Consider the following 23,113-nt stretch of genomic DNA (forward strand, 5'->3'; position numbering starts at 1 on the left):
ACTCTGTGATTAACTTTATAATGGAAGAGTGGTTGAGTTTAAGGCCAAACGAATCTAATGTGCGGCAATTTAATGTGTAATTATCATTTTATCAGCGTTGCATAAATAATGTTCAGCCGTCTGAGGCAGCAGAGATAATTTAATGCGACATGTAACACTGCAGCGCCACCTTGTGGACAAACTCGGGAACTACTAGCACAATTTTACAATGTTATTTTCCACTTCACTGCTGCGCCATCTTTAATGTCTGGCGGGAATGACATCGTGGCTGTGAGGGATAAACTTGCCGTCTCTTCAATGGGTTGTACATTTGTTTAAAGTGTTTTTAAACAATTTTTTGGGAGGGAATCATCAAAATTTTTCAAAAGACAAAAAACACCTGACAAAAGGATTTGTGGAAAATTAGATAGCGTTTAACAGTGCGTCGATCCTTCACAGCCTCTTTTAATTCCCGTCAAAAATCTAATATGGATCTACAGAGCGCTTCATTCCAGAAGTAAAAAAAGAAAACTCGATCGTTATTTTAACTTCATTGTTTAAAAATCACGTTTATTATCTGAATTTGTTGAAGAACTACACTACCCATAATCCTGTCGTCGAGTCAATCGCTCTTAATCTACTTGTATATTTGTATAAATCTGAATATTTTCAGGAAACCTTAAATATGTTTCTATACTTCTAACCAACTACTTTAAGTTTATATTTTTCCATTATTTGTAATTTGATGACGTCATTCGCAATGCATCATGGGATTGTATTTCATTCCCTCGTTAACGACGTTAAGTAGCTTTCTATTTTTGTCTGATTTTTAAAAATGTTTTACTTCAAATCAGAGCAGGTTGGTTTGATTCATGAATTCTTTTATGAATGATTTTATTAAATCACAATTTAAAAAAATACTTTCAGAAAGAAGATTGCTGTGCTTTATAAACTTCGGTAAATTTTCAAGTCTAAAACTAGATCTTTTTCTTCATTAAAGATGAATAAATGGAAACGTGTTAATTTAAATGTAAAACTCATTTTTATTAAAAAAAAAAAAAAAAGATCATTTCATTTGTTACAACAGCTTATAGACGTGACTGAATGAGCTGTACACATCTGAATTTATACAATGTCTTACACGTAAAGCATTAATGTACAAAAACTAGAGAATTAATGTTTGATGAGAACCCAAATGTTGGTCAACTTTGAACAATCCTTGCAAAGCATCATGGGTATCACAAAAAACAATGATAAAATGACCAAAAACGTAACATTTATAAACAAATTCTGTTGTGAACGAATCCTGCTCACTCCTTCAAAGTGCTTTAACATTTTCCCCCACAATTCCAGTAACATGTCTCCACCAGCTCTGACATCATCAGCCTTTTGACCTCTGACCTCTGACTAGAGCCGACTGAACAAGACTGAGAAGTCTTACCTTTGGTGACCCATCGAGTACATCATGTGATATCAACAGATGACTGAGAACTTTAATGACACACACACACTGTACTATTATCTGAACTGATTCTGTAAAGTGCAGTTAAAACTGAAATGATCTGAGCATACAGACATGTGGCGCTACCCAGAAGCCCTTGCATTACAAGCCTTTAAAGGGAGGTGTGGGGTGCGGACTGATTTGGACTTGCTGTTGTTGACACACACACACACACACACACACACACACACACACACACACACACACTGCTGTCACATACAGTAAACATGAAGAATGATGTGTGAACTCTGAGAAGGCCGCCGAGTGAAGAATGATTATTAAAGTCCAGCACATGGTCAGATCTTCAACGATTGTGACCAAATGAGAACTTTAAAACAGCCGGAGACTAAAACCAGCACAATTACACAAAACAACATCATCTCCACAGACCAGCAACACAAGAACAACAGCTCGACATCCTTCAAACATCCAAACATGACAAACGGTTTCATTTTCCTGCTGTAAAAGACATTCAGCGTGAGAACTGATGAATGCTGGGTAATCAAATCAGAGTGACTAGTATATTACTGCTGGTGAGTTTCCCTTTAAAAAGCTCTGATGATCCTGTTGGACACAGATACACTCTCACACACACACACACACACACACAGATACACTCTCACACACACACACACACAGATACACTCTCACACACACACACACACAAACAGATACACTCTCTCACACACACACACACAAACAGATACACTCTCACACACACAAACAGATACACTCTCTCTCTCACACACACACACACACACACACACACAGATACACTCTCACACACACACACAAACAGATACACTCTCACACACACACACACACAAACAGATACACTCTCTCTCTCACACACACACAAACAGATACACTCTCACACACACAAACAGATACACTCTCTCTCTCACAAACAGATACACTCTCTCTCTCACACACACACACACACACACACACACACACACACACACACAGATACACTCTCTCTCTCACAAACAGATACACTCTCTCTCTCACACACACACAAACAGATACACTCTCACACACACAAACAGATACACTCTCTCTCTCACACACACACACACACACACACACAGATACACTCTCTCTCTCACAAACACACAAACAGATACACTCTCTCTCTCACACACACACACAGATACACTCTCTCTCTCACAAACACACACAGATACACTCTCTCTCTCACAAACACACAAACAGATACACTCTCTCTCACACACACACAAACAGATACACTCTCTCTCTCTCACAAACAGATACACTCTCTCTCTCACACACACACACACACACACACACACACACACACACAGATACACTCTCTCTCACACACACACACACAAACAGATACACTCTCTCTCTCACACACACACACAGATACACTCTCTCTCTCACACACACAAACAGATACACTCTCTCTCACACACACACACACACACACACACACACACACACACAGATACACTCTCTCTCACACACACACACACAAACAGATACACTCTCTCTCACACACACACACAGATACACTCTCTCTCTCACACACACACACACACACACACACACACACACAGATACACTCTCTCTCACACACACACACACAAACAGATACACTCTCTCTCTCACACACACACACAGATACACTCTCTCTCACACACACACAAACAGATACACTCTCTCACACACACACAAACAGATACACTCTCTCACACACACACAAACAGATACACTCTCTCACACACACACAAACAGATACACTCTCTCTCACACACACACAAACAGATACACTCTCTCTCATACACACACAAACAGATACACTCTCTCTCACACACACACAAACAGATACACTCTCTCTCATACACACACAAACAGATACACTCTCTCTCACACACACACAAACAGATACACTCTCTCACACACACACAAACAGATACACTCTCTCACACACACACAAACAGATACACTCTCTCTCTCACAAACACACAAACAGATACACTCTCTCTCATACACACACAAACAGATACACTCTCTCTCATACACACACAAACAGATACACTCTCTCTCACACACACACACACAGATACACTCTCTCTCACAAACACACAAACAGATACACTCTCTCTCATACACACACAAACAGATACACTCTCTCTCACACACACACAAACAGATACACTCTCTCACACAAACACACAAACAGATACACTCTCTCTCATACACACACAAACAGATACACTCTCTCTCACAAACACACAAACAGATACACTCTCTCTCACAAACACACAAACAGATACACTCTCTCTCATACACACACAAACAGATACACTCTCTCTCACAAACACACAAACAGATACACTCTCTCTCACACACACACAAACAGATACACTCTCTCTCTCACAAACACACAAACAGATACACTCTCTCTCATACACACACAAACAGATACACTCTCTCATACACACACAAACAGATACACTCTCTCTCACACACACACAAACAGATACACTCTCTCACACAAACACACAAACAGATACACTCTCTCTCATACACACACAAACAGATACACTCTCTCACACAAACACACAAACAGATACACTCTCTCTCACAAACACACACACAGATACACTCTCTCTCTCACAAACACACAAACAGATACACTCTCTCTCACAAACACACAAACAGATACACTCTCTCTCATACACACACACACAGATACACTCTCTCTCTCACAAACACACAAACAGATACACTCTCTCTCTCACAAACACACAAACAGATACACTCTCTCTCACACACACACACACAGATACACTCTCTCTCACACAAACAGATACACTCTCTCTCACACACACACAAACAGATACACTCTCACACACAGACACACACACACAGATACACTCTCTCTCATACACACACAAACAGATACATGGACACACACTCGGGGACACTCAGACACACACGCACGCGCTCGGACACGCACGCACACACTCAGACACTCTCGGACACACACATTGTCATTACAGGGTATTTTTTTTTATCATTTTCCCCATAAAATTATCAAAACATTCTTAAAATAAAATCAGTTAACTTTAGATAATTAAGATATTTACTCTTGTTTACAGAGAAAACTAACAAAACGTTTGCCAATGAAAACAAGGAACACAAGTTGATTTTACGTTCCCCACTGGCAAATATATGTTCCTCTTGTCTGAAGCATGAAGCGCAGTGAATTCTGACTTTCATCATTCTGCTGCTCAATCCACGGAGACTCAGAATGAAAGTTTCTCTTTTATAGCTTATAAATACAGTATCAACAGAATGTGCTACAAAAATATTAAACCTTTTGTGGCACTGATATTTAAAAAATGATTAAAAGTGTTTCAAGCAACGGTCAGGCACGAGATCCCGTCTGTGATTGTGAGCTGCGGATGCGTTTCAGACCGCCGCGTCCGGTGTGAAGGTTTTGGTTGAACTGGTTGTCACACTGTTCCCATGATGCACTGCGGTGTCCTGTCGCAGTCGGAACACACACTCATTCCAGTTAAAGAGAGCGCATCGGTGACATCTTAAATAGAAAAATAGAAGAAAATCTGAGTACCATGTTGTGTTGAAGGTGATCACAGTGTTTCTGCGTCACACGTCTCCATTATTTGGCATTGGAAAGCAAAACCAGCCACAGAAACACATTCCCGTATTTTCTGAATCCTTCGGCTGGTCGAGAAGGTAGTTTGATTCGTAACTCCTGGATTTAAGGCAACTCATTATGTTTGAGATTTCATAAAAATTTTCTCTTTAAAAAAATGTACAAATTTCTTTTCACACAAAGCTGCATGTCATAAACACTGTATAGAAAATATATAAATATGATTCTTTTCTTTTGAATGTACAGACACCCGCCACACCGGGAGATGCAGACATGTCTCTCTCCTCCAGAATTTGGATCATCAGAACAGAAATGAGTCCATTATTTACAGACAGTCCGTGGGCGGGGCTCGTGTTGTGATTGACAAGTCTCAGGACGAGTCCGTGCAGGGCGAGGGGGGCGGGGGGTACAGGTGATGCGAGTAGCTGCGTTCGGTGTACGGTGAGGGCGGGCAGCTCTCGCAGTTCTCCTCCGCGGACAGATATTGACTTCGCGGGGTGGGTGGCGGGGGGAGGGGCTCCGAGTCGTAGTTCAGGTCGCTCATGTAGCCCTTAGCGACGACACTGGATACGTGTGGCACTCGACGGCCCGGCGTGTAATCGCTGTCATACACGTCTGTGCTGCACGGCGTCGTCGGAGGAGCGAAGTGACGGTAACTGTACGGCCTGTAGCTGAAACACACACACAGTTAACACTGAACTGGATTCAACTCCTTCAAACAACATGTATTTCTTAATAATGTTATTCTGTGTGTTACCTGTACGAGCGGTGTGTTGACGGACTATTAGATGAGTATCCAAACTCAATGGTGCACTGTGACCTCACAGTGGCGGGTGACGGAGGAGGATTCAGAATCTGAAACAACAAACACACACACGACATCATGAGCTCATTCCATCTTCATATGTTGACCTTATTGTTATTTAACACATAAGGAGCAGCTTTAAGCCAAAGATCTGGAACATTCTACCAAACTGAAATTAACTTTTGATTTCTTGTGTGTGATGCACTCTGAGCTGCACTTGATGTATGAAAGATGCTTTACACATAACTATTATTATTATTATTATAATTAACCCTTGTGTTATACTAACACATTTTGTGTACTTGGTCAAAAATGACCAGCACACTAAGATTGTTTATCTCTCATCAAACCTTTACTCTCAACACACTGTGAAAGGATCTCGCTGCTGAATACTCCACCACTATACTAGACAATCACTGCTGAATACTCCTCTACTATACTACACAATCACTGCTGAATACTCCACCACTATACTACACAATCACTGCTGAATACTCCACCACTATACTACACAATCACTGCTGAATACTCCATCACTATACTACACAATCACTGCTGAATACTCCACCACTATACTGCACAATCACTGCTGAATACTCCACCACTATACTACACAATCACTGCTGAATACTCCTCCACTATACTACACAATCACTGCTGAATACTCCACCACTATTCTACACAATCACTGCTGAATACTCCACCACTATACTAGACAATCACTGCTGAATACTCCACCACTATACTAGACAATCACTGCTGAATACTCCTCCACTATACTACACAATCACTGCTGAATACTCCACCACTATACTACACAATCACTGCTGAATACTCCTCCACTATACTACACAATCACTGCTGAATACTCCACCACTATACTACACAATCACTGCTGAATACTCCACCGCTATTCTACACAATCACTGCTGAATACTCCACCGCTATACTACACAATCACTGCTGAATACTCCACCGCTATACTACACAATCACCGCTGAATACTCCACCGCTATACTACACAATCACTGCTGAATACTCCACCACTATACTACACAATCACTGCTGAATACTCCACCACTATACTACACAATCACTGCTGAATACTCCTCCACTATACTACACAATCACTGCTGAATACTCCACCACTATACTACACAATCACTGCTGAATACTCCTCCACTATACTACACAATCACTGCTGAATACTCCATCACTATACTACACAATCACTGCTGAATACTCCATCACTATACTACACAATCACTGCTGAATACTCCATCACTATACTACACAATCACTGCTGAATACTCCTCCACTATTCTACACAATCACTGCTGAATACTCCTCCACTATACTACACAATCACTGCTGAATACTCCTCCACTATACTACACAATCACTGCTGAATACTCCACCACTATACTACACAATCACTGCTGAATACTCCTCCACTATACTACACAATCACTGCTGAATACTCCACCACTATACTACACAATCACTGCTGAATACTCCACCACTATTCTACACAATCACTGCTGAATACTCCACCACTATACTACACAATCACTGCTGAATACTCCACCACTATACTACACAATCACTGCTGAATACTCCTCCACTATACTACACAATCACCGCTGAATACTCCTCCACTATACTACACAATCACTGCTGAATACTCCTCCACTATACTACACAATCACTGCTGAATACTCCTCCACTATACTACACAATCACTGCTGAATACTCCACCACTATACTACACAATCACTGCTGAATACTCCTCCACTATACTACACAATCACTGCTGAATACTCCACCACTATACTACACAATCACTGCTGAATACTCCTCCACTATACTACACAATCACTGCTGAATACTCCACCACTATACTACACAATCACTGCTGAATACTCCACCACTATACTACACAATCACTGCTGAATACTCCATCACTATACTACACAATCACTGCTGAATACTCCATCACTATACTACACAATCACTGCTGAATACTCCTCCACTATTCTACACAATCACTGCTGAATACTCCACCACTATACTAGACAATCACTGCTGAATACTCCTCCACTATACTACACAATCACTGCTGAATACTCCACCACTATACTACACAATCACTGCTGAATACTCCTCCACTATACTACACAATCACTGCTGAATACTCCACCACTATACTACACAATCACTGCTGAATACTCCACCACTATTCTACACAATCACTGCTGAATACTCCACCACTATACTACACAATCACTGCTGAATACTCCTCCACTATACTACACAATCACTGCTGAATACTCCACCACTATACTACACAATCACTGCTGAATACTCCTCCACTATACTACACAATCACTGCTGAATACTCCATCACTATACTACACAATCACTGCTGAATACTCCATCACTATACTACACAATCACTGCTGAATACGCCATCACTATACTACACAATCACTGCTGAATACTCCTCCACTATTCTACACAATCACTGCTGAATACTCCACCACTATACTAGACAATCACTGCTGAATACTCCTCCACTATACTACACAATCACTGCTGAATACTCCACCACTATACTACACAATCACTGCTGAATACTCCTCCACTATACTACACAATCACTGCTGAATACTCCACCACTATACTACACAATCACTGCTGAATACTCCACCACTATTCTACACAATCACTGCTGAATACTCCACCACTATACTACACAATCACTGCTGAATACTCCACCACTATACTACACAATCACTGCTGAATACTCCTCCACTATACTACACAATCACTGCTGAATACTCCTCCACTATACTACACAATCACCGCTGAATACTCCTCCACTATACTACACAATCACCGCTGAATACTCCTCCACTATACTACACAATCACTGCTGAATACTCCTCCACTATACTACACAATCACTGCTGAATACTCCTCCACTATACTACACAATCACTGCTGAATACTCCTCCACTATACTACACAATCACTGCTGAATACTCCTCCACTATACTACACAATCACTGCTGAATACTCCTCCACTATACTACACAATCACTGCTGAATACTCCTCCACTATACTACACAATCACCACCGAATACTCCACCACTATACTACACAATCACCGCCCAATACTCCACCACTATACTACACAATCACCGCCCAATACTCCACCACTATACTACACAATCACTGCTGAATACTCCACCACTATACTACACAATCACCGCCCAATACTCCACCACTATACTACACAATCACTGCTGAATACTCCTCCACTATACTACACAATCACTGCTGAATACTCCACCACTATTCTACACAATCACTGCTGAATACTCCTCCACTATACTACACAATCACTGCTGAATACTCCACCACTATACTACACAATCACCGCCCAATACTCCACCACTATACTACACAATCACTGCTGAATACTCCTCCACTATACTACACAATCACTGCTGAATACTCCACCACTATTCTACACAATCACTGCTGAATACTCCTCCACTATTCTACACAATCACTGCTGAATACTCCTCCACTATTCTACACAATCACTGCTGAATACTCCTCCACTATACTACACAATCACCGCCGAATACTCCACCACTATACTACACAATCACTGCCGAATACTCCTCCACTATTCTACACAATCACTGCTGAATACTCCTCCACTATTCTACACAATCACTGCTGAATACTCCTCCACTATTCTACACAATCACTGCTGAATACTCCTCCACTATTCTACACAATCACTGCTGAATACTCCTCCACTATTCTACACAATCACTGCTGAATACTCCTCCACTATACTACACAATCACTGCTGAATACTCCACCACTATTCTACACAATCACTGGTGAATACTCCTCCACTATACTACACAATCACCGCCGAATACTCCACCACTATACTACACAATCACCGCCCAATACTCCACCACTATACTACACAATCACTGCTGAATACTCCTCCACTATACTACACAATCACTGCTGAATACTCCACCACTATTCTACACAATCACTGCTGAATACTCCTCCACTATTCTACACAATCACTGCTGAATACTCCACCACTATACTACACAATCACTGCTGAATACTCCTCCACTATACTACACAATCACTGCTGAAAACTCCACCACTATACTACACAATCACTGCTGAATACTCCACCGCTATACTACACAATCACTGCTGAATACTCCACCGCTATACTACACAATCACTGCTGAATACTCCACCGCTACTCTACACAATCACTGCTGAATACTCCTCCACTATACTACACAATCACTGCTGAATACTCCACCACTATACTACACAATCACTGCTGAATACTCCACCACTATACTACACAATCACTGCTGAATACTCCTCCACTATACTACACAATCACTGCTGAATACTCCACCACTATACTACACAATCACTGCTGAAAACTCCACCACTATACTACAAAATCACTGCTGAATACTCCACCACTATACTACACAATCACTGCTGAATACTCCACCACTATACTACACAATCACTGCTGAATACTCCACCACTATACTACACAATCATTGCTGAATACTCCACCACTATACTAGACAATCACTGCTGAATACTCCACCACTATACTACACAATCACAGCCCCAATACTCCACCACTATACTACACAATCACTGCCCAATACTCCACCACTATACTACACAATCACTGCCCAATAATCCACCACTATACTACACAATCACTGCCCCAATACTCCACCACTATACTACACAATCACTGCTGAATACTCCACCACTATACTACACAATCACTGCTGAATACTCCACCACTATACTACACAATCACTGCTGAATACTCCACCACTATACTACACAATCACTGCTGAATACTCCACCACTATACTACACAATCACTGCTGAATACTCCATCACTATACTACACAATCACTGCTGAATACTCCATCACTATACTACACAATCACTGCTGAATACTCCACCACTATACTACACAATCACTGCTGAATACTCCACCAATATACTACACAATCACTGCTGAATACTCCATCACTATACTACACAATCACTGCCCAATACTCCATCACTATACTACACAATCACCGCTGAATACTCCACCACTATACTACACAATCACCGCCGAATACTCCACCACTATACTACACAATCACCGCCCAATACTCCACCACTATACTACACAATCACTGCCCAATACTCCACCACTATACTACACAATCACCGGCGAATACTCCACCACTATACTACACAATCACCGGCGAATACTCCACCACTATACTACACAATCACCGCCGAATACTCCACCACTATACTACACAATCACCGCCGAATACTCCACCACTATACTACACAATCACCGCCGAATACTCCACCACTATACTACACAATCACCGCAGAATACTCCACCACTATACTACACAATCACCGCCGAATACTCCATCACTATACTACACAATCACCGCTGAATACTCCATCACTATACTACACAATCACCGCTGAATACTCCACCACTATACTACACAATCACCGCTGAATACTCCACCACTATACTAGACAATCACTGCTGAATACTCCACCACTATACTACACAATCACTGCTGAATACTCCACCACTATACTACACAATCACCGCCCAATACTCCACCACTATACTACACAATCACTGCCCAATACTCCATCACTATACTACACAATCACTGCTGAATACTCCACCACTATACTACACAATCACCGCCCAATACTCCATCACTATACTACACAATCACTGCTGAATACTCCACCACTATACTACACAATCACCGCCGAATACTCCACCACTATACTACACAATCACTGCTGAATACTCCACCACTATACTACACAATCACCGCCGAATACTCCACCACTATACTACACAATCACTGCTGAATACTCCACCACTATACTACACAATCACCGCCGAATACTCCTCCACTATACTACACAATCACTGCTGAGTACTCCACCACTATACTACACAATCACTGCTGAATACTCCACCACTATACTACACAATCACCGCCGAATACTCCACCACTATACTACAATCACCGCCGAATACTCCACCACTATACTACACAATCACTGCTGAATACTCCATCACTATACTACACAATCACTGCTGAGTACTATAATATATAGTAATATAATATATTGGCATTTTCATGTTTAAAACAGATTTGCCAATGGTTTTAATTTGCTCAATAATTGGTCGATAAATATCAGCGGCCGATACATCAGTGCATCCCTAATGTTCAGGTGTGCTTTGGAGGCAGGGTTTGGAGAGAGGCCTTTGCGGTTAGTAAAATGGCACAACACTGAACAGACATGTATGACTGTACACACACTGACACAGTTGCACATGAAACAATATTCACGCTAGAAGTGTGAGACGTGTTTGGACTCACAGGAGGGAAGTGTGCGCCCTTCATACTCGACGAGCTGCTGGACGAAGCGCCAGTCACATGAGCACGGTCATATGGTGGGCCGCTGCTGCCGCCCATGATGCTCAAAGAGCCAATCACAGACTTCCCACGAGACATGCCTGAGAAACAAAAGACACGTGAACAGCTGCACAAAGCCTCTTGTACTGAGTTCATCAATTACATCTCTAGATCATAAACTTGATATAACGTGTTTTAATCTGACCTGGCAGTGACCCCGTGAGAGAGCTCGGGTGAGGGACGTATCCCAGCGGCACCGATGGCGGTCCGTGAACCACAAAGTCATTCGTCATCGTCTCACCGTCGTCCTTCATCTGAGGACACAGAACGCGCTGACACACGAAATAAACTGCACCCACCACGAACAGCACCATGACCACGCCCACAATTGAGCCAATGGTGTTCGTCGGAGGAAAGGACGGCTCCTCGGTCGCATCTGACAACATAAACAAATCAACACATTAAAGGTGACAAAATGAGAAACTTTTAAATATACAATTTAAAACACACAAGTCGATTAAAACACAAATGTTGGTTTCATACATTTTCGAAAGACAACTATAATATTCAATTAAAAACTGATTTAATGATTTAAATGTCACTTTGTGTAACCATCAAGTTAAAGGTATTAAAATACTTTCCTTGATACATGAGTGAACAACTTTATCATTCATTTCAGAAAACTTAAAACACATTTTAAGGTAAAAAATATTTTTAAAGCTAATGTTCCTTTTTTCAGTGTTAAAATACTTCTCAGCTTAATAAACAGAGACAAATATAAGTGGGCTATTCATCGGTTAATTGTCTAGAAAACTGTAAACACTTTGTCTTTGTGACGCTATGTTTTGAGTGACACATTTAGACCCGCCCCAACAGCAATACTTAACCAATGGTGTGAGTTGGGGGTGGGACTATCTGACCAACTGCAGATGAGGGGTGTTTCGTGCGAGTTGCATTTTTAATGTGTTTTTGAATAACTTAGATGATTGGATGAAGCTGCTCAGAGGCGGAGCTTCATTTTGATGAAAGAACTGATGAATCATTGACAATATGAACATGTGAGAAGAACTTACAGCATCCGACCTCATCAGAGTTATCTGTGCAGTCCATGTTATGATCACATTTCTTGTGTGGTCCGATGCACTGACCGTTCGCACAGGTGAACTGATCTCTGGGACAGTGAACTGAAGAGAGAGAGAGAGTGAGTGTGTTTTCAGTAAAACATGTGGCATATCAATGAAGTAGTTTGTACATTGTGTATAGAAATAACTCTACTATGCTCAACCACAGGAAACTCTTAAGACCGCTGTACCTTCACACTTGTTCTCATCGGATCGGTCCTGACAGTTGATCTCTCCGTTACACTGCAGTGAAATATCGACACACTGTTTACTGTCGCACTGGAACTCTTCGTCCGAACACACGGGACAGTCGCGCTCATCGCTGCTGTCGTCACACTCGGCAAAGCCGTCGCAGCGCCACGCCTGCGGGATACAGTCCACCTCGCCGGATGAGCACGAGAACTGCTCAGGAGAACAAGTGGGCGGCTCTGAGGAACAACACAGGGGTTGTATATATTAATATTCTATATATTGTCCAATCCCTACTACACAAATATTACACTCATTTCAACACTTCCACATCACATACAGGCATCTGTGAGTATTGAGTGGAATAAACTGATGTGTTGTTGTACCTCCACAGGAGAGCTCATCCTGCAGTAACACCAAGTGAACGGGACATGAGCAGCGCGTCGTTCCGTCTCCTTTCACGATACAGATGTGCGAGCAGCCGCCGTTCTCAGACGTGCACGGGTGTTTATCTGCAGGACACACAAACTCATTTCAAACTCTCTCCGGCAGATGTGTTTCCTCCAGTAAATCTCACTTTACAGCCGTTTATAGTGAGTGATGTACCGCAGCGAGTCACAGCAGCTGAATAAATAATCAAACTCTTCCTCACATTCACAAAACCACATAAACAAACTCACAGAGGCTCCATTTACTCTTATAAACGCTCTGTTCAGAGAGAGCCAGTCAGCTCGCTTCAGGAGAACTGGGCGGGGCCAACACTGAATGTGTCAGTCGCTCGGATGCAAACTCACAATAATCAAATACAAATAGCAATATTTATAAATACTGCTGTTCATTCATGAGTGATTTGATCATCACTGGGCGGCACTCACTGTACTCCTGCATGTCGACCTCATGTACGGCGTGGATGTCGCTCAGTGAGGAGATTCGCGCCTGAATCTTCGTGCGTCCCTCTCGTGTGATCTTATCGATCCGTTCGATCATCTGCTGCTGTCGATCGATCCAGTACAGGTGATTCCCAAACACCGTCAGTCCCACCGGCTGCAGGATGTTTGAATCCTCAATGACGATCCGATTGGCTCCTGCAGGGGAGGGGTGGAGAGAGGGAGTGGTCAGGAACTGAGGGCGGGGTCAAGGAATGCATTCATTGGATGAGGAACAAAAACAGTGAAATAAAAGGGAAGGAAATGATATAGATTGAATTGAGTTGTTTGTGACCGATATTATTATTAATATAAACTTTGCTAAAGAAGCTTAAGATCTTGAAGTAATGCAACAAACTAAATAAACACATCTTGAAGAAAAAAAATATAATAACATTGTGCTCAATAAATGACATCTTTTGGCTTTTATAATATACTTTTGCGTGCTTCAGGTGGTGAAACTGATGGCTTGTATTACAGATGTCGCACCTGTTATTATAACAAGCTTCTCTTCTCTGTTTGGGAGTCGTCCCGTTCTGTGGAGATTTCTTTCTCCATTTGGGGTTTTACTGGGACAAAAATGATTGAGTAGTGCGAGAGATCCCGATCTGAGCTCTCCTGTCTCACAAATATCACATCAGCGCTCCAGAGCACACCACAGTCACATCGAACATTCACGTGTCGGATGAGGAGAATATTTTATCAAACGCACAATGAATGTCATTGATTTGCTTGAATTCTCTCAGTCTCACGTGAAGCCCCGCCCACCGATAGATAAGCCCACACTGCGCACATGGATATTTAAAAATCCCGTATACAGGATAGAACATCTCAATCGATCGACACTTTATATCCTCGTCAGGATATATATGATCATATCACCCAGCCCAAGAGTACTCGTTTGTTTTACTGAATATCTTGGCCTGTGAGTGGACTAGAAGCTCAATCTATGTGTCTTTAGAAGTTTCAGAACTCAAAACCTCTTCCTCAATACAAAGAGCTTTATATAATCCAGGCAGTAAAAACATCTCGTTTGGATTTTCCCTACTTTGTGACATCACACAGATGAATACATCAGCACATGACAGCCTCTGCAGTAAGACATCAACGCCTACTGTTACATCATCACACCCTTGGCCCCGCCCACTGCCGTTCAGTCAGAAAGGTGAAGAGGAGAGAAGACAGGTGAGTCTACTATTCACCTGCACCAAAGGGACTTACATAGGACCCAATTTGTGATTAACAATAGGGTTGGGCGATGTCCCCTAAATTGGCAGTTGACGATGTTGACAGTAAAACATGTCGTTGGTGGGGTTATATAATTTCATATAATTTTCAAAAAATTAAAAACTATAATTTCGTTATTTTACTCACTGATGAGCAAAAGGTGGAGGCAGAAATGACCATGTACCTGCAGGAAATGGCCATTGATGGGGAAGAGGACCCGCTGACTTGGTGGAAAACGAACGACAAAAGGTTTCCGTTCATGGCAAGATTAGCACGGAAATATCTGTGCATATGTGCTACCAGTACTCCATCAGAGCGGGTCTTCAGCACAGCGGGTAGTGTAGTTACTCCAATCCGCAGCTTATTAAAACCAGATAAAGTGAATATGTTGGTATTTCTGGCCAGAAACATCGAAATTTAAACATGGTCTATGGTGAAAGATATTAGACTTCTTTACGCATTTTTCGCCATCCGTTGCGGAGCTATTCGATTTTGCATATTATTTTTTAAACGTTCATTTGTGTAGTTCATATGACCACTTTACAATATTTCAATAACATCATTTATTTTGTAGCCTGTGTTGAAGTTAATTGTGCTGCTAATTATAAGTGAAATGTTAATGCCGAGTTTCGGTCTGAGTGTTGTTCCCGTTTCATTTGTTCTTCTATGTTTTAATAAATGTGTGTTATTCATATTCACCTTGTTTCTTTCATTTGATTTGACATTATGGATTTATGGCCAAGGAAATGTTTCTTTAAAAGTATTAACCAGACAAAAGTTATTTGACGTTCGCTGGTCTGGGTTTATCTTAAACTGCCGCTTCAGTGTAAAGAGCTATGTGACAATGAGCAAGATTTTCTGAGACACTACAACTACTAATAATTCATTAATAAAGGCTATTTTCTTGTAGCTTACAACATAAAATATTTTAATCTAAATGTACAGTGTAAGACATGTAAAAAAAAGACAAGCAGCTAATAATGTCAAGATCAATATTTGTGTAGCCTGCCTGACACGGTATTTTCACAGACTAACATGTCACGTCTCTGGCATATACTACAGTATTTAAAATAGCATATATGCATTAGTTATATTCTCAATTTAATTTACAGAGCAATCCCTGCAAAGTTTTTAGGTTAACTACAGAAGAGACTAGGATTAGTGAGTCACACTAGCAAGACTCGCAAAAGGGGGCGTGGCATCACGATGGTGGCTCTACATCGTGATGTTGGTCAGCCATCACGATGGATGGTGATATCGTCCATCGGCACAACCCTAATTAACAATTCCCACTACTTAGTAGGTCCTCGTGGTGGCGTAGTGACTCCGGGAGGCGAATCTCAGTTGCATCTGAGACCGTCAATCCGCGCATCTTATCACGTGACTTGTGGAGCGCGTTACCATGGAGACGTAGAGTGTGTGGAGGCTCATGCTATTCTCCGCGGCATCCGCGCACAACTCGTCACAGGCCCCACCGAGAGCGAGAACCACATTATAGCGACCATGAGGAGGTTACCCCATGTGACTCTACCCTCCCTAGCAACCGGGCCAATTTGGTTGCTAAGGAGACCTGACTGGAGACACTCAGCACGCCCTGGATTCAAACTCGCTTTGACCGTTATCATGCATCTCAAGTTATATGCATATCTTAAGGAGACCTCATTCTGTGTCTTGCTGCTTACTCCACACACAACATTCAGTCTGTGCTGTGACCTTTAACCCCATGAGCTCACCGGACAGGTCGCTGCTCTCGATGCGTCTCAGGTCCATGTCGACCCAGAAGAGTTTCCCCATCTCATTATCGACTGTAAGAGCGACGGGTTTCCCGAGACCGCTGAAGAACAGAACCTCACGCTCCGTCCCGTCCAGAGCGGCGCGCTCGATCTTCGGTGAACGTTCCTGCAGGTTAGTGAAGTACATGTACCTGCAGACGAGAAACACACAGTAAACAATTAATACAATCACATTCCAATAACATATTCTTCAGACTTGCGACGGGTACATAAATATATATATTTGAAATATAATAGGCTATATATTTATTCATATATTATGCATCTCAGGGGTCAGAGGACGCATTCAGATGTAATATTCATGATTCTCACCCTCTCTCTGGGTTCACCACGATCGCACGTGGTTTGTCATGTTCCCCGCGGAGAACCACACCGACACGAGAGCCGTCCGTGCGCGTCACGTTGATGACGTTGGTCACTTCGCTCGTCCAGTAGATGAAGCGGCTGTAGATGTCGATGCTGAGGTCATACGGCTGCAGGCCGAGGTTAGCCCCGCCCATCCCGCTCGATACCACAGTCATACTCTGAGGAGATCGGCAGAAAACATCCTCCATCACATGAATCAATAAAACACAATAAATGAGTCACTGCAGTCTCCGTGGTTACCTGGTTGCCGTCCTCCTGCGCGCGGCGGATGACGTTCTGTTTGGAGTCGATCCAGTACAGCTGTCGATCGAGAGGGTCGTAGTCGATGGCGCGCACGTTTCTCAGACTGTGAATGGGCAGGATGATGTCTGGACTCTGCTGCTCGTCGATGACCATACGATTGATCGCCGACTTCTGACTGAAGAGCAGGAACGACGTGGGCGCTGAGAAACAGACAGACACAATGAGCTGTAAAGTGCAACCGCTAACAGGATGTTTTAACAGTGAGTAACACAAATCTCAAACACAGAACGAGAGATGCAGGACTTCAGTGTTCCAGCGCCTGCCGACTTGGCAGCTCGCTCACCCACAAGCGCTTTAAAAAGAAAATACCCTCCTGCCCGGGCGGGAACAACTGCTTGACATATCCAGCAAGCACCCCAGCGGCCCCTCTCTGCTCGACTGAAACAAACTCTGCACTAAATTACATCTCAATGCTGCCAAACCCGCTGGAGATGACGAGGTGTAGCGCCATCGCAAGGTGGAAATTTTGTTCTGAATCACAAACATGTGTGTGTCTTTGTGTGTATGTGTGTGAGTGAGAGAAAGTGAGTGTGTGTTCAAGTGTGCGCATGCATGTGTGTGTGTGTGTGTGTGCTCGAGTGTGCGTGTGCTCGAGTGTGCGTGTGTTTGTGTGCTCAAGTGTGTGCGTGTGTGTGTGCTCGAGTGTGTTCGAGTGCTCGAGTGTGCGTGTGTTTGTGTGCTCAAGTGTGTGCGTGTGTGTGTGCTCGAGTGTGCGTGTGTGTGTGCTCGAGTGTGCGTGTGTTTGTGTGCTCAAGTGTGTGCGTGTGTGTGTGCTCGAGTGTGCGTGTGTGTGTGCTCGAGTGTGCGTGTGCTCGAGTGTGTTCGAGTGCTTGAGTGTGCGTGTGTTTGTGTGCTCAAGTGTGCGTGTGTGTGTGTGTGCTCAAGTGTTTGTGTGCTCGAGTGTGCGTGTGCTCGAGAGTGTGTGTGTTTGTGTGCTCAAGTGTGCGTGTGTGTGTGCTCAAGTGTGTTCGAGTGCTTGAGTGTGCGTGTGTTTGTGTGCTCAAGTGTGTGCGTGTGTGTGTGTGCTCGAGTGTGCGTGTGCTCAAGTGTGTTCGAGTGCTTGAGTGTGCGTGTGTTTGTGTGCTCAAGTGTGTGCGTGTGTGTGTGTGCTCGAGTGTGCGTGTGCTCAAGTGTGTTCGAGTGCTTGAGTGTGCGTGTGTTTGTGTGCTCAAGTGTGCGTGTGTGTGTGCTCAAGTGTGTTCGAGTGCTTGAGTGTGCGTGTGTTTGTGTGCTCAAGTGTGTGCGTGTGTGTGTGTGCTCAAGTGTTTGTGTGCTCGAGTGTGCGTGTGCTCGAGAGTGTGTGTGTTTGTGTGTTCGAGAGCTCGAGTGTGCGTGTGTTTGTGTGCTCAAGTGTGTGTGTGCTCGAGTGTGCGTGTTTTTGAGTGCTCGAGTGTGCGTGTGCTTGTGTGCGTGTGTGCTCAAGTGTGTGTGTGCTCGAGTGTGCGTGTTTTTGTGTGCTCAAGTGTGTGTGTGCTCGAGTGTGCGTGTTTTTGAGTGCTCGAGTGTGCGTGTGCTTGTGTGCGTGTGTGCTCAAGTGTGTGTGTGCTCGAGTGTGCGTGTTTTTGTGTGCTCAAGTGTGCGTGTGTTTGTGTGCTCGAGTGTTTGTGTTCGAGTGCTCGAGTGTGCATTTGTTTGTGTGCTCAAGAGTGTGTGTGTGCTCGTGTGTGTGCTTGAGTGTGCGTGCTTGAGTGTGTGTGTGTTCGAGTGTGTTTGTGTGCTCGAGAGTGTGTGTGTGTGCTCGTGTGTGTGTGTGCTCGAGTGTGCGTGCTTGAGTGTGTGTGTGTTCGAGTGTGTTTGTGTGCTCGAGAGTGTGTGTGCGCTCGAGTGTGTGTGTGTGTGCGTGTGTTTGTGTGTTCGAGTGCTCAAGTGTGTGCGTGTGTGTGTGTGTGCTCGAGTGTGTGTGTGCTCGAGTGTGTGTTTGTGTGCTCGAGAGTGTGTGTGTGTTTGTGTGCTCGAGAGTGTGTGTGTGTGTGCTCAAGAGTGTGTGTGTGTGTTTGTGTGCTCGAGAGTGTGTGTGTGTGTGTGTGTGTGTGTGCTCGAGTGTGTGTGTGCTCGAGTGTGTGTTTGTGTGCTCGAGAGTGTGCGTGTGTTTGTGTGCTCGAGAGTGTGTGTGTGTTTGTGTGCTCGAGAGTGTGTGTGTGTGTGTGTGTGTGTGCTCAAGAGTGTGTGTGTGTGTTTGTGTGCTCGAGAGTGTGTGTGTGTGTGTGTGTGCTCACCGCTGCATGTCTTGTTGTCATAATTGAGCGAGTAATGCGCTGGGCATCCGCACACAAAGCCGCTGACGGGTACGGCGAGACACAGGTGAGAACAGTGACCGTTAGTGGCCACACAGGCGTTCCAGCCGCCCTGTCTGGACGAGTGAAACACCAGGATGTCCATGACGTAATCCAGATGACCCTGTATGATGGTGCGGTTCTGTCCGCTGGTCTTATTGGCTCGTTCGATGCTGCGCTGACTCCAGTCGGTCCAGTAGATGTAATCCTGATACTGAGTCAGTCCAAACGGATGAGGCAGATCATCAGCGATGACCTCACGCTCCAGACCTGAACAAAACACAAACAAGCACTTTATATATTATAGGGGTTGAAAATGGGTTATATGAAGCTCTTATTAAAACTCAATTGGAAACTTTTATTTTTGGTACTTTTCAAATGTCTTATGTATAGATTTGACTGTTTTGTCTTATATGAAAATATATAACACAAATGATTACTAGTTTAAAAATATGATCATCATCATTAAAGAGTGAAATAAACAAACATTTCAATATTTATTGCATGAAAATGATCATTATTTCCACCAAACAATCAAGTTTTATCAAATGATAGTTATTTGTTAATCAAGTGGACAAAAGTGTCCGCAAAGAGTATACTGGAGAAAAATCACTATATTGGCCCTCATTTCCAATCCAGCTGCCAAAAAAGAGTGAATATATGAATGAATTGTGTATTTATGATACATGAAATGTCAAAGAAAATTCAGAAAGATATTTTGCACATTATGGCCAATTTATTAAAATAATCAGTAATAAGTTATTACTAAATTGATATATATTTTTAATCAAACTTTTGAGATGGTAAATTGCTGTTGTATTTGTGACTGCTAGAAAACACAGAATATTAAAGATCTTTCTTCATGTGAAACACAGACTCCAGAGCCTTAAAATAATCATAAAATAAAGACTTAATGACAGATATACTTCAATAAAATTATAAATACATATATCATTTAATATAATATAATTTAATAATAAAATATAATAATCAATACAATAAAATATAATTTTATATAATAATAAATACAATATAATATAATAATAAATACATTATATAATATAATAATAAATACAATACAATATAATGTAATAATAAATACATTATATAATATAATAATAAATACAATACAATATAATGTAATAATAAATACATTATATAATATAATAGCTATTCAGATTAGCTGGGTACCAAAAAACAACAGTGTAAATGTCAAATGGACCAAGTCAAATGTTGACCAAAAAGAGAGACATATAAAGTATTTTGAAATATTAAAATATAATTTTTCATGTTATTCACATGTTTTTAAAGCCTTAAAGTAAAATTGAAGCACACGACAATGAAAAGAGCTGTTCAGCCGTGACCAGGGCTGGACTGGTAATCTGGCATACCGGGCATTTTCCCATATCAGGGACGCACTGGCCATCGCGATACGCAGAATAGGACAGCGACCCCCAACCCCCCCAACAGTTGGGCCAGTTGCCATGTAAAATCCCGGGCTGATTTCTCTTCTAGTCCAGCTCGTGACGTCACATTGTAGAGGAACCCAGAAGTCTAATTCCCCATGTGTTCCCTCTGAATATTCCCATGGGGTTTTATAATGGAGTATTTCATCATTTACATTTATGCATTTGGAAGATGCTTTTATCCAAAGCGACTTACAGTGCACTTGTTACAGGGACAATCCCCCCGGAGCAACCTGGAGTTAAGTGTCTTACTCAAGGACACAATGGTGGTGACTGTGGGGATCAAACCAGCAACCTTCTGAGTACCAATGTATTATACAGAGCACTTGTTACAGGGACAATCCCCCCGGAGCAACCTGGAGTTAAGTGTCTTACTCAAGGACACAATGGTGGTGTCTGTGGGATCAAACCAGCAACCTTCTGAGTACAAGGTATGCGCTTAGCCCACTACGCCACCACCTATCACTCTTCTGAGTGAAATAAATCGGTGGTAAACTTTACGTGACGTTTTGTTCTACAACATAATCATCACAGTCATACCTTAATTGTTTTGTTTTTTAAGTATATAAAACAGCAATATTACAAAACTGCATTATAAACACCCACAGGAACATCCCGAGGGATCCCATGGCGGATTCTCCTCCAGATTGATGGACAAGCTGAACAACTGGTAAAGGCCCTAAAACAGTCGTGATACGTGACAATAATGGTGACCGTCCACTCACCGAGCATGTTGGACGATTCTATGAGTGTCGTGTCGAGATCCGTCCAGTAGAGGCGTCGCTCAGCGTAATCGATGGTCAGTCCGTTAGCTCGACCCACGTTTGGCACCAGAGTGATGCGACCAGAACCGTCCATCGCAGCGCGGTCGATCTTCGGCCGTCCGCCCCATTCCGTCCAGTACATGAACCTGAGAAACAGAGAGACGAGTGTGAGCGATAAACGAGCACAGCGTGA

At 42.7% G+C, this 23,113-nt stretch overlaps 1 protein-coding gene across 1 annotated transcript in view; it reads right to left on the reverse strand.

The window, feature by feature from the left end:
* Positions 1-3,874: 3,874 nt before the first annotated feature.
* lrp6 (low density lipoprotein receptor-related protein 6) overlaps positions 3,875-23,113 on the reverse strand; it is a 52,713-nt gene continuing 33,474 nt past the window's right edge. Inside the window, 13 exon segments of the mRNA XM_052118212.1 lie at positions 3,875-5,803; positions 5,890-5,987; positions 12,457-12,593; positions 12,698-12,928; positions 13,566-13,676; positions 13,805-14,041; positions 14,189-14,314; positions 14,678-14,887; positions 17,689-17,879; positions 18,061-18,272; positions 18,355-18,557; positions 20,634-20,960; positions 22,882-23,066. Coding sequence (XP_051974172.1) covers positions 5,503-5,803; positions 5,890-5,987; positions 12,457-12,593; positions 12,698-12,928; positions 13,566-13,676; positions 13,805-14,041; positions 14,189-14,314; positions 14,678-14,887; positions 17,689-17,879; positions 18,061-18,272; positions 18,355-18,557; positions 20,634-20,960; positions 22,882-23,066 — 2,569 coding nt within the window. The 3' untranslated portion in view covers positions 3,875-5,502.

This window comes from Xyrauchen texanus, chromosome 45, assembly GCF_025860055.1.
Source record: "Xyrauchen texanus isolate HMW12.3.18 chromosome 45, RBS_HiC_50CHRs, whole genome shotgun sequence".
Lineage (NCBI taxonomy): Eukaryota > Metazoa > Chordata > Actinopteri > Cypriniformes > Catostomidae > Xyrauchen > Xyrauchen texanus.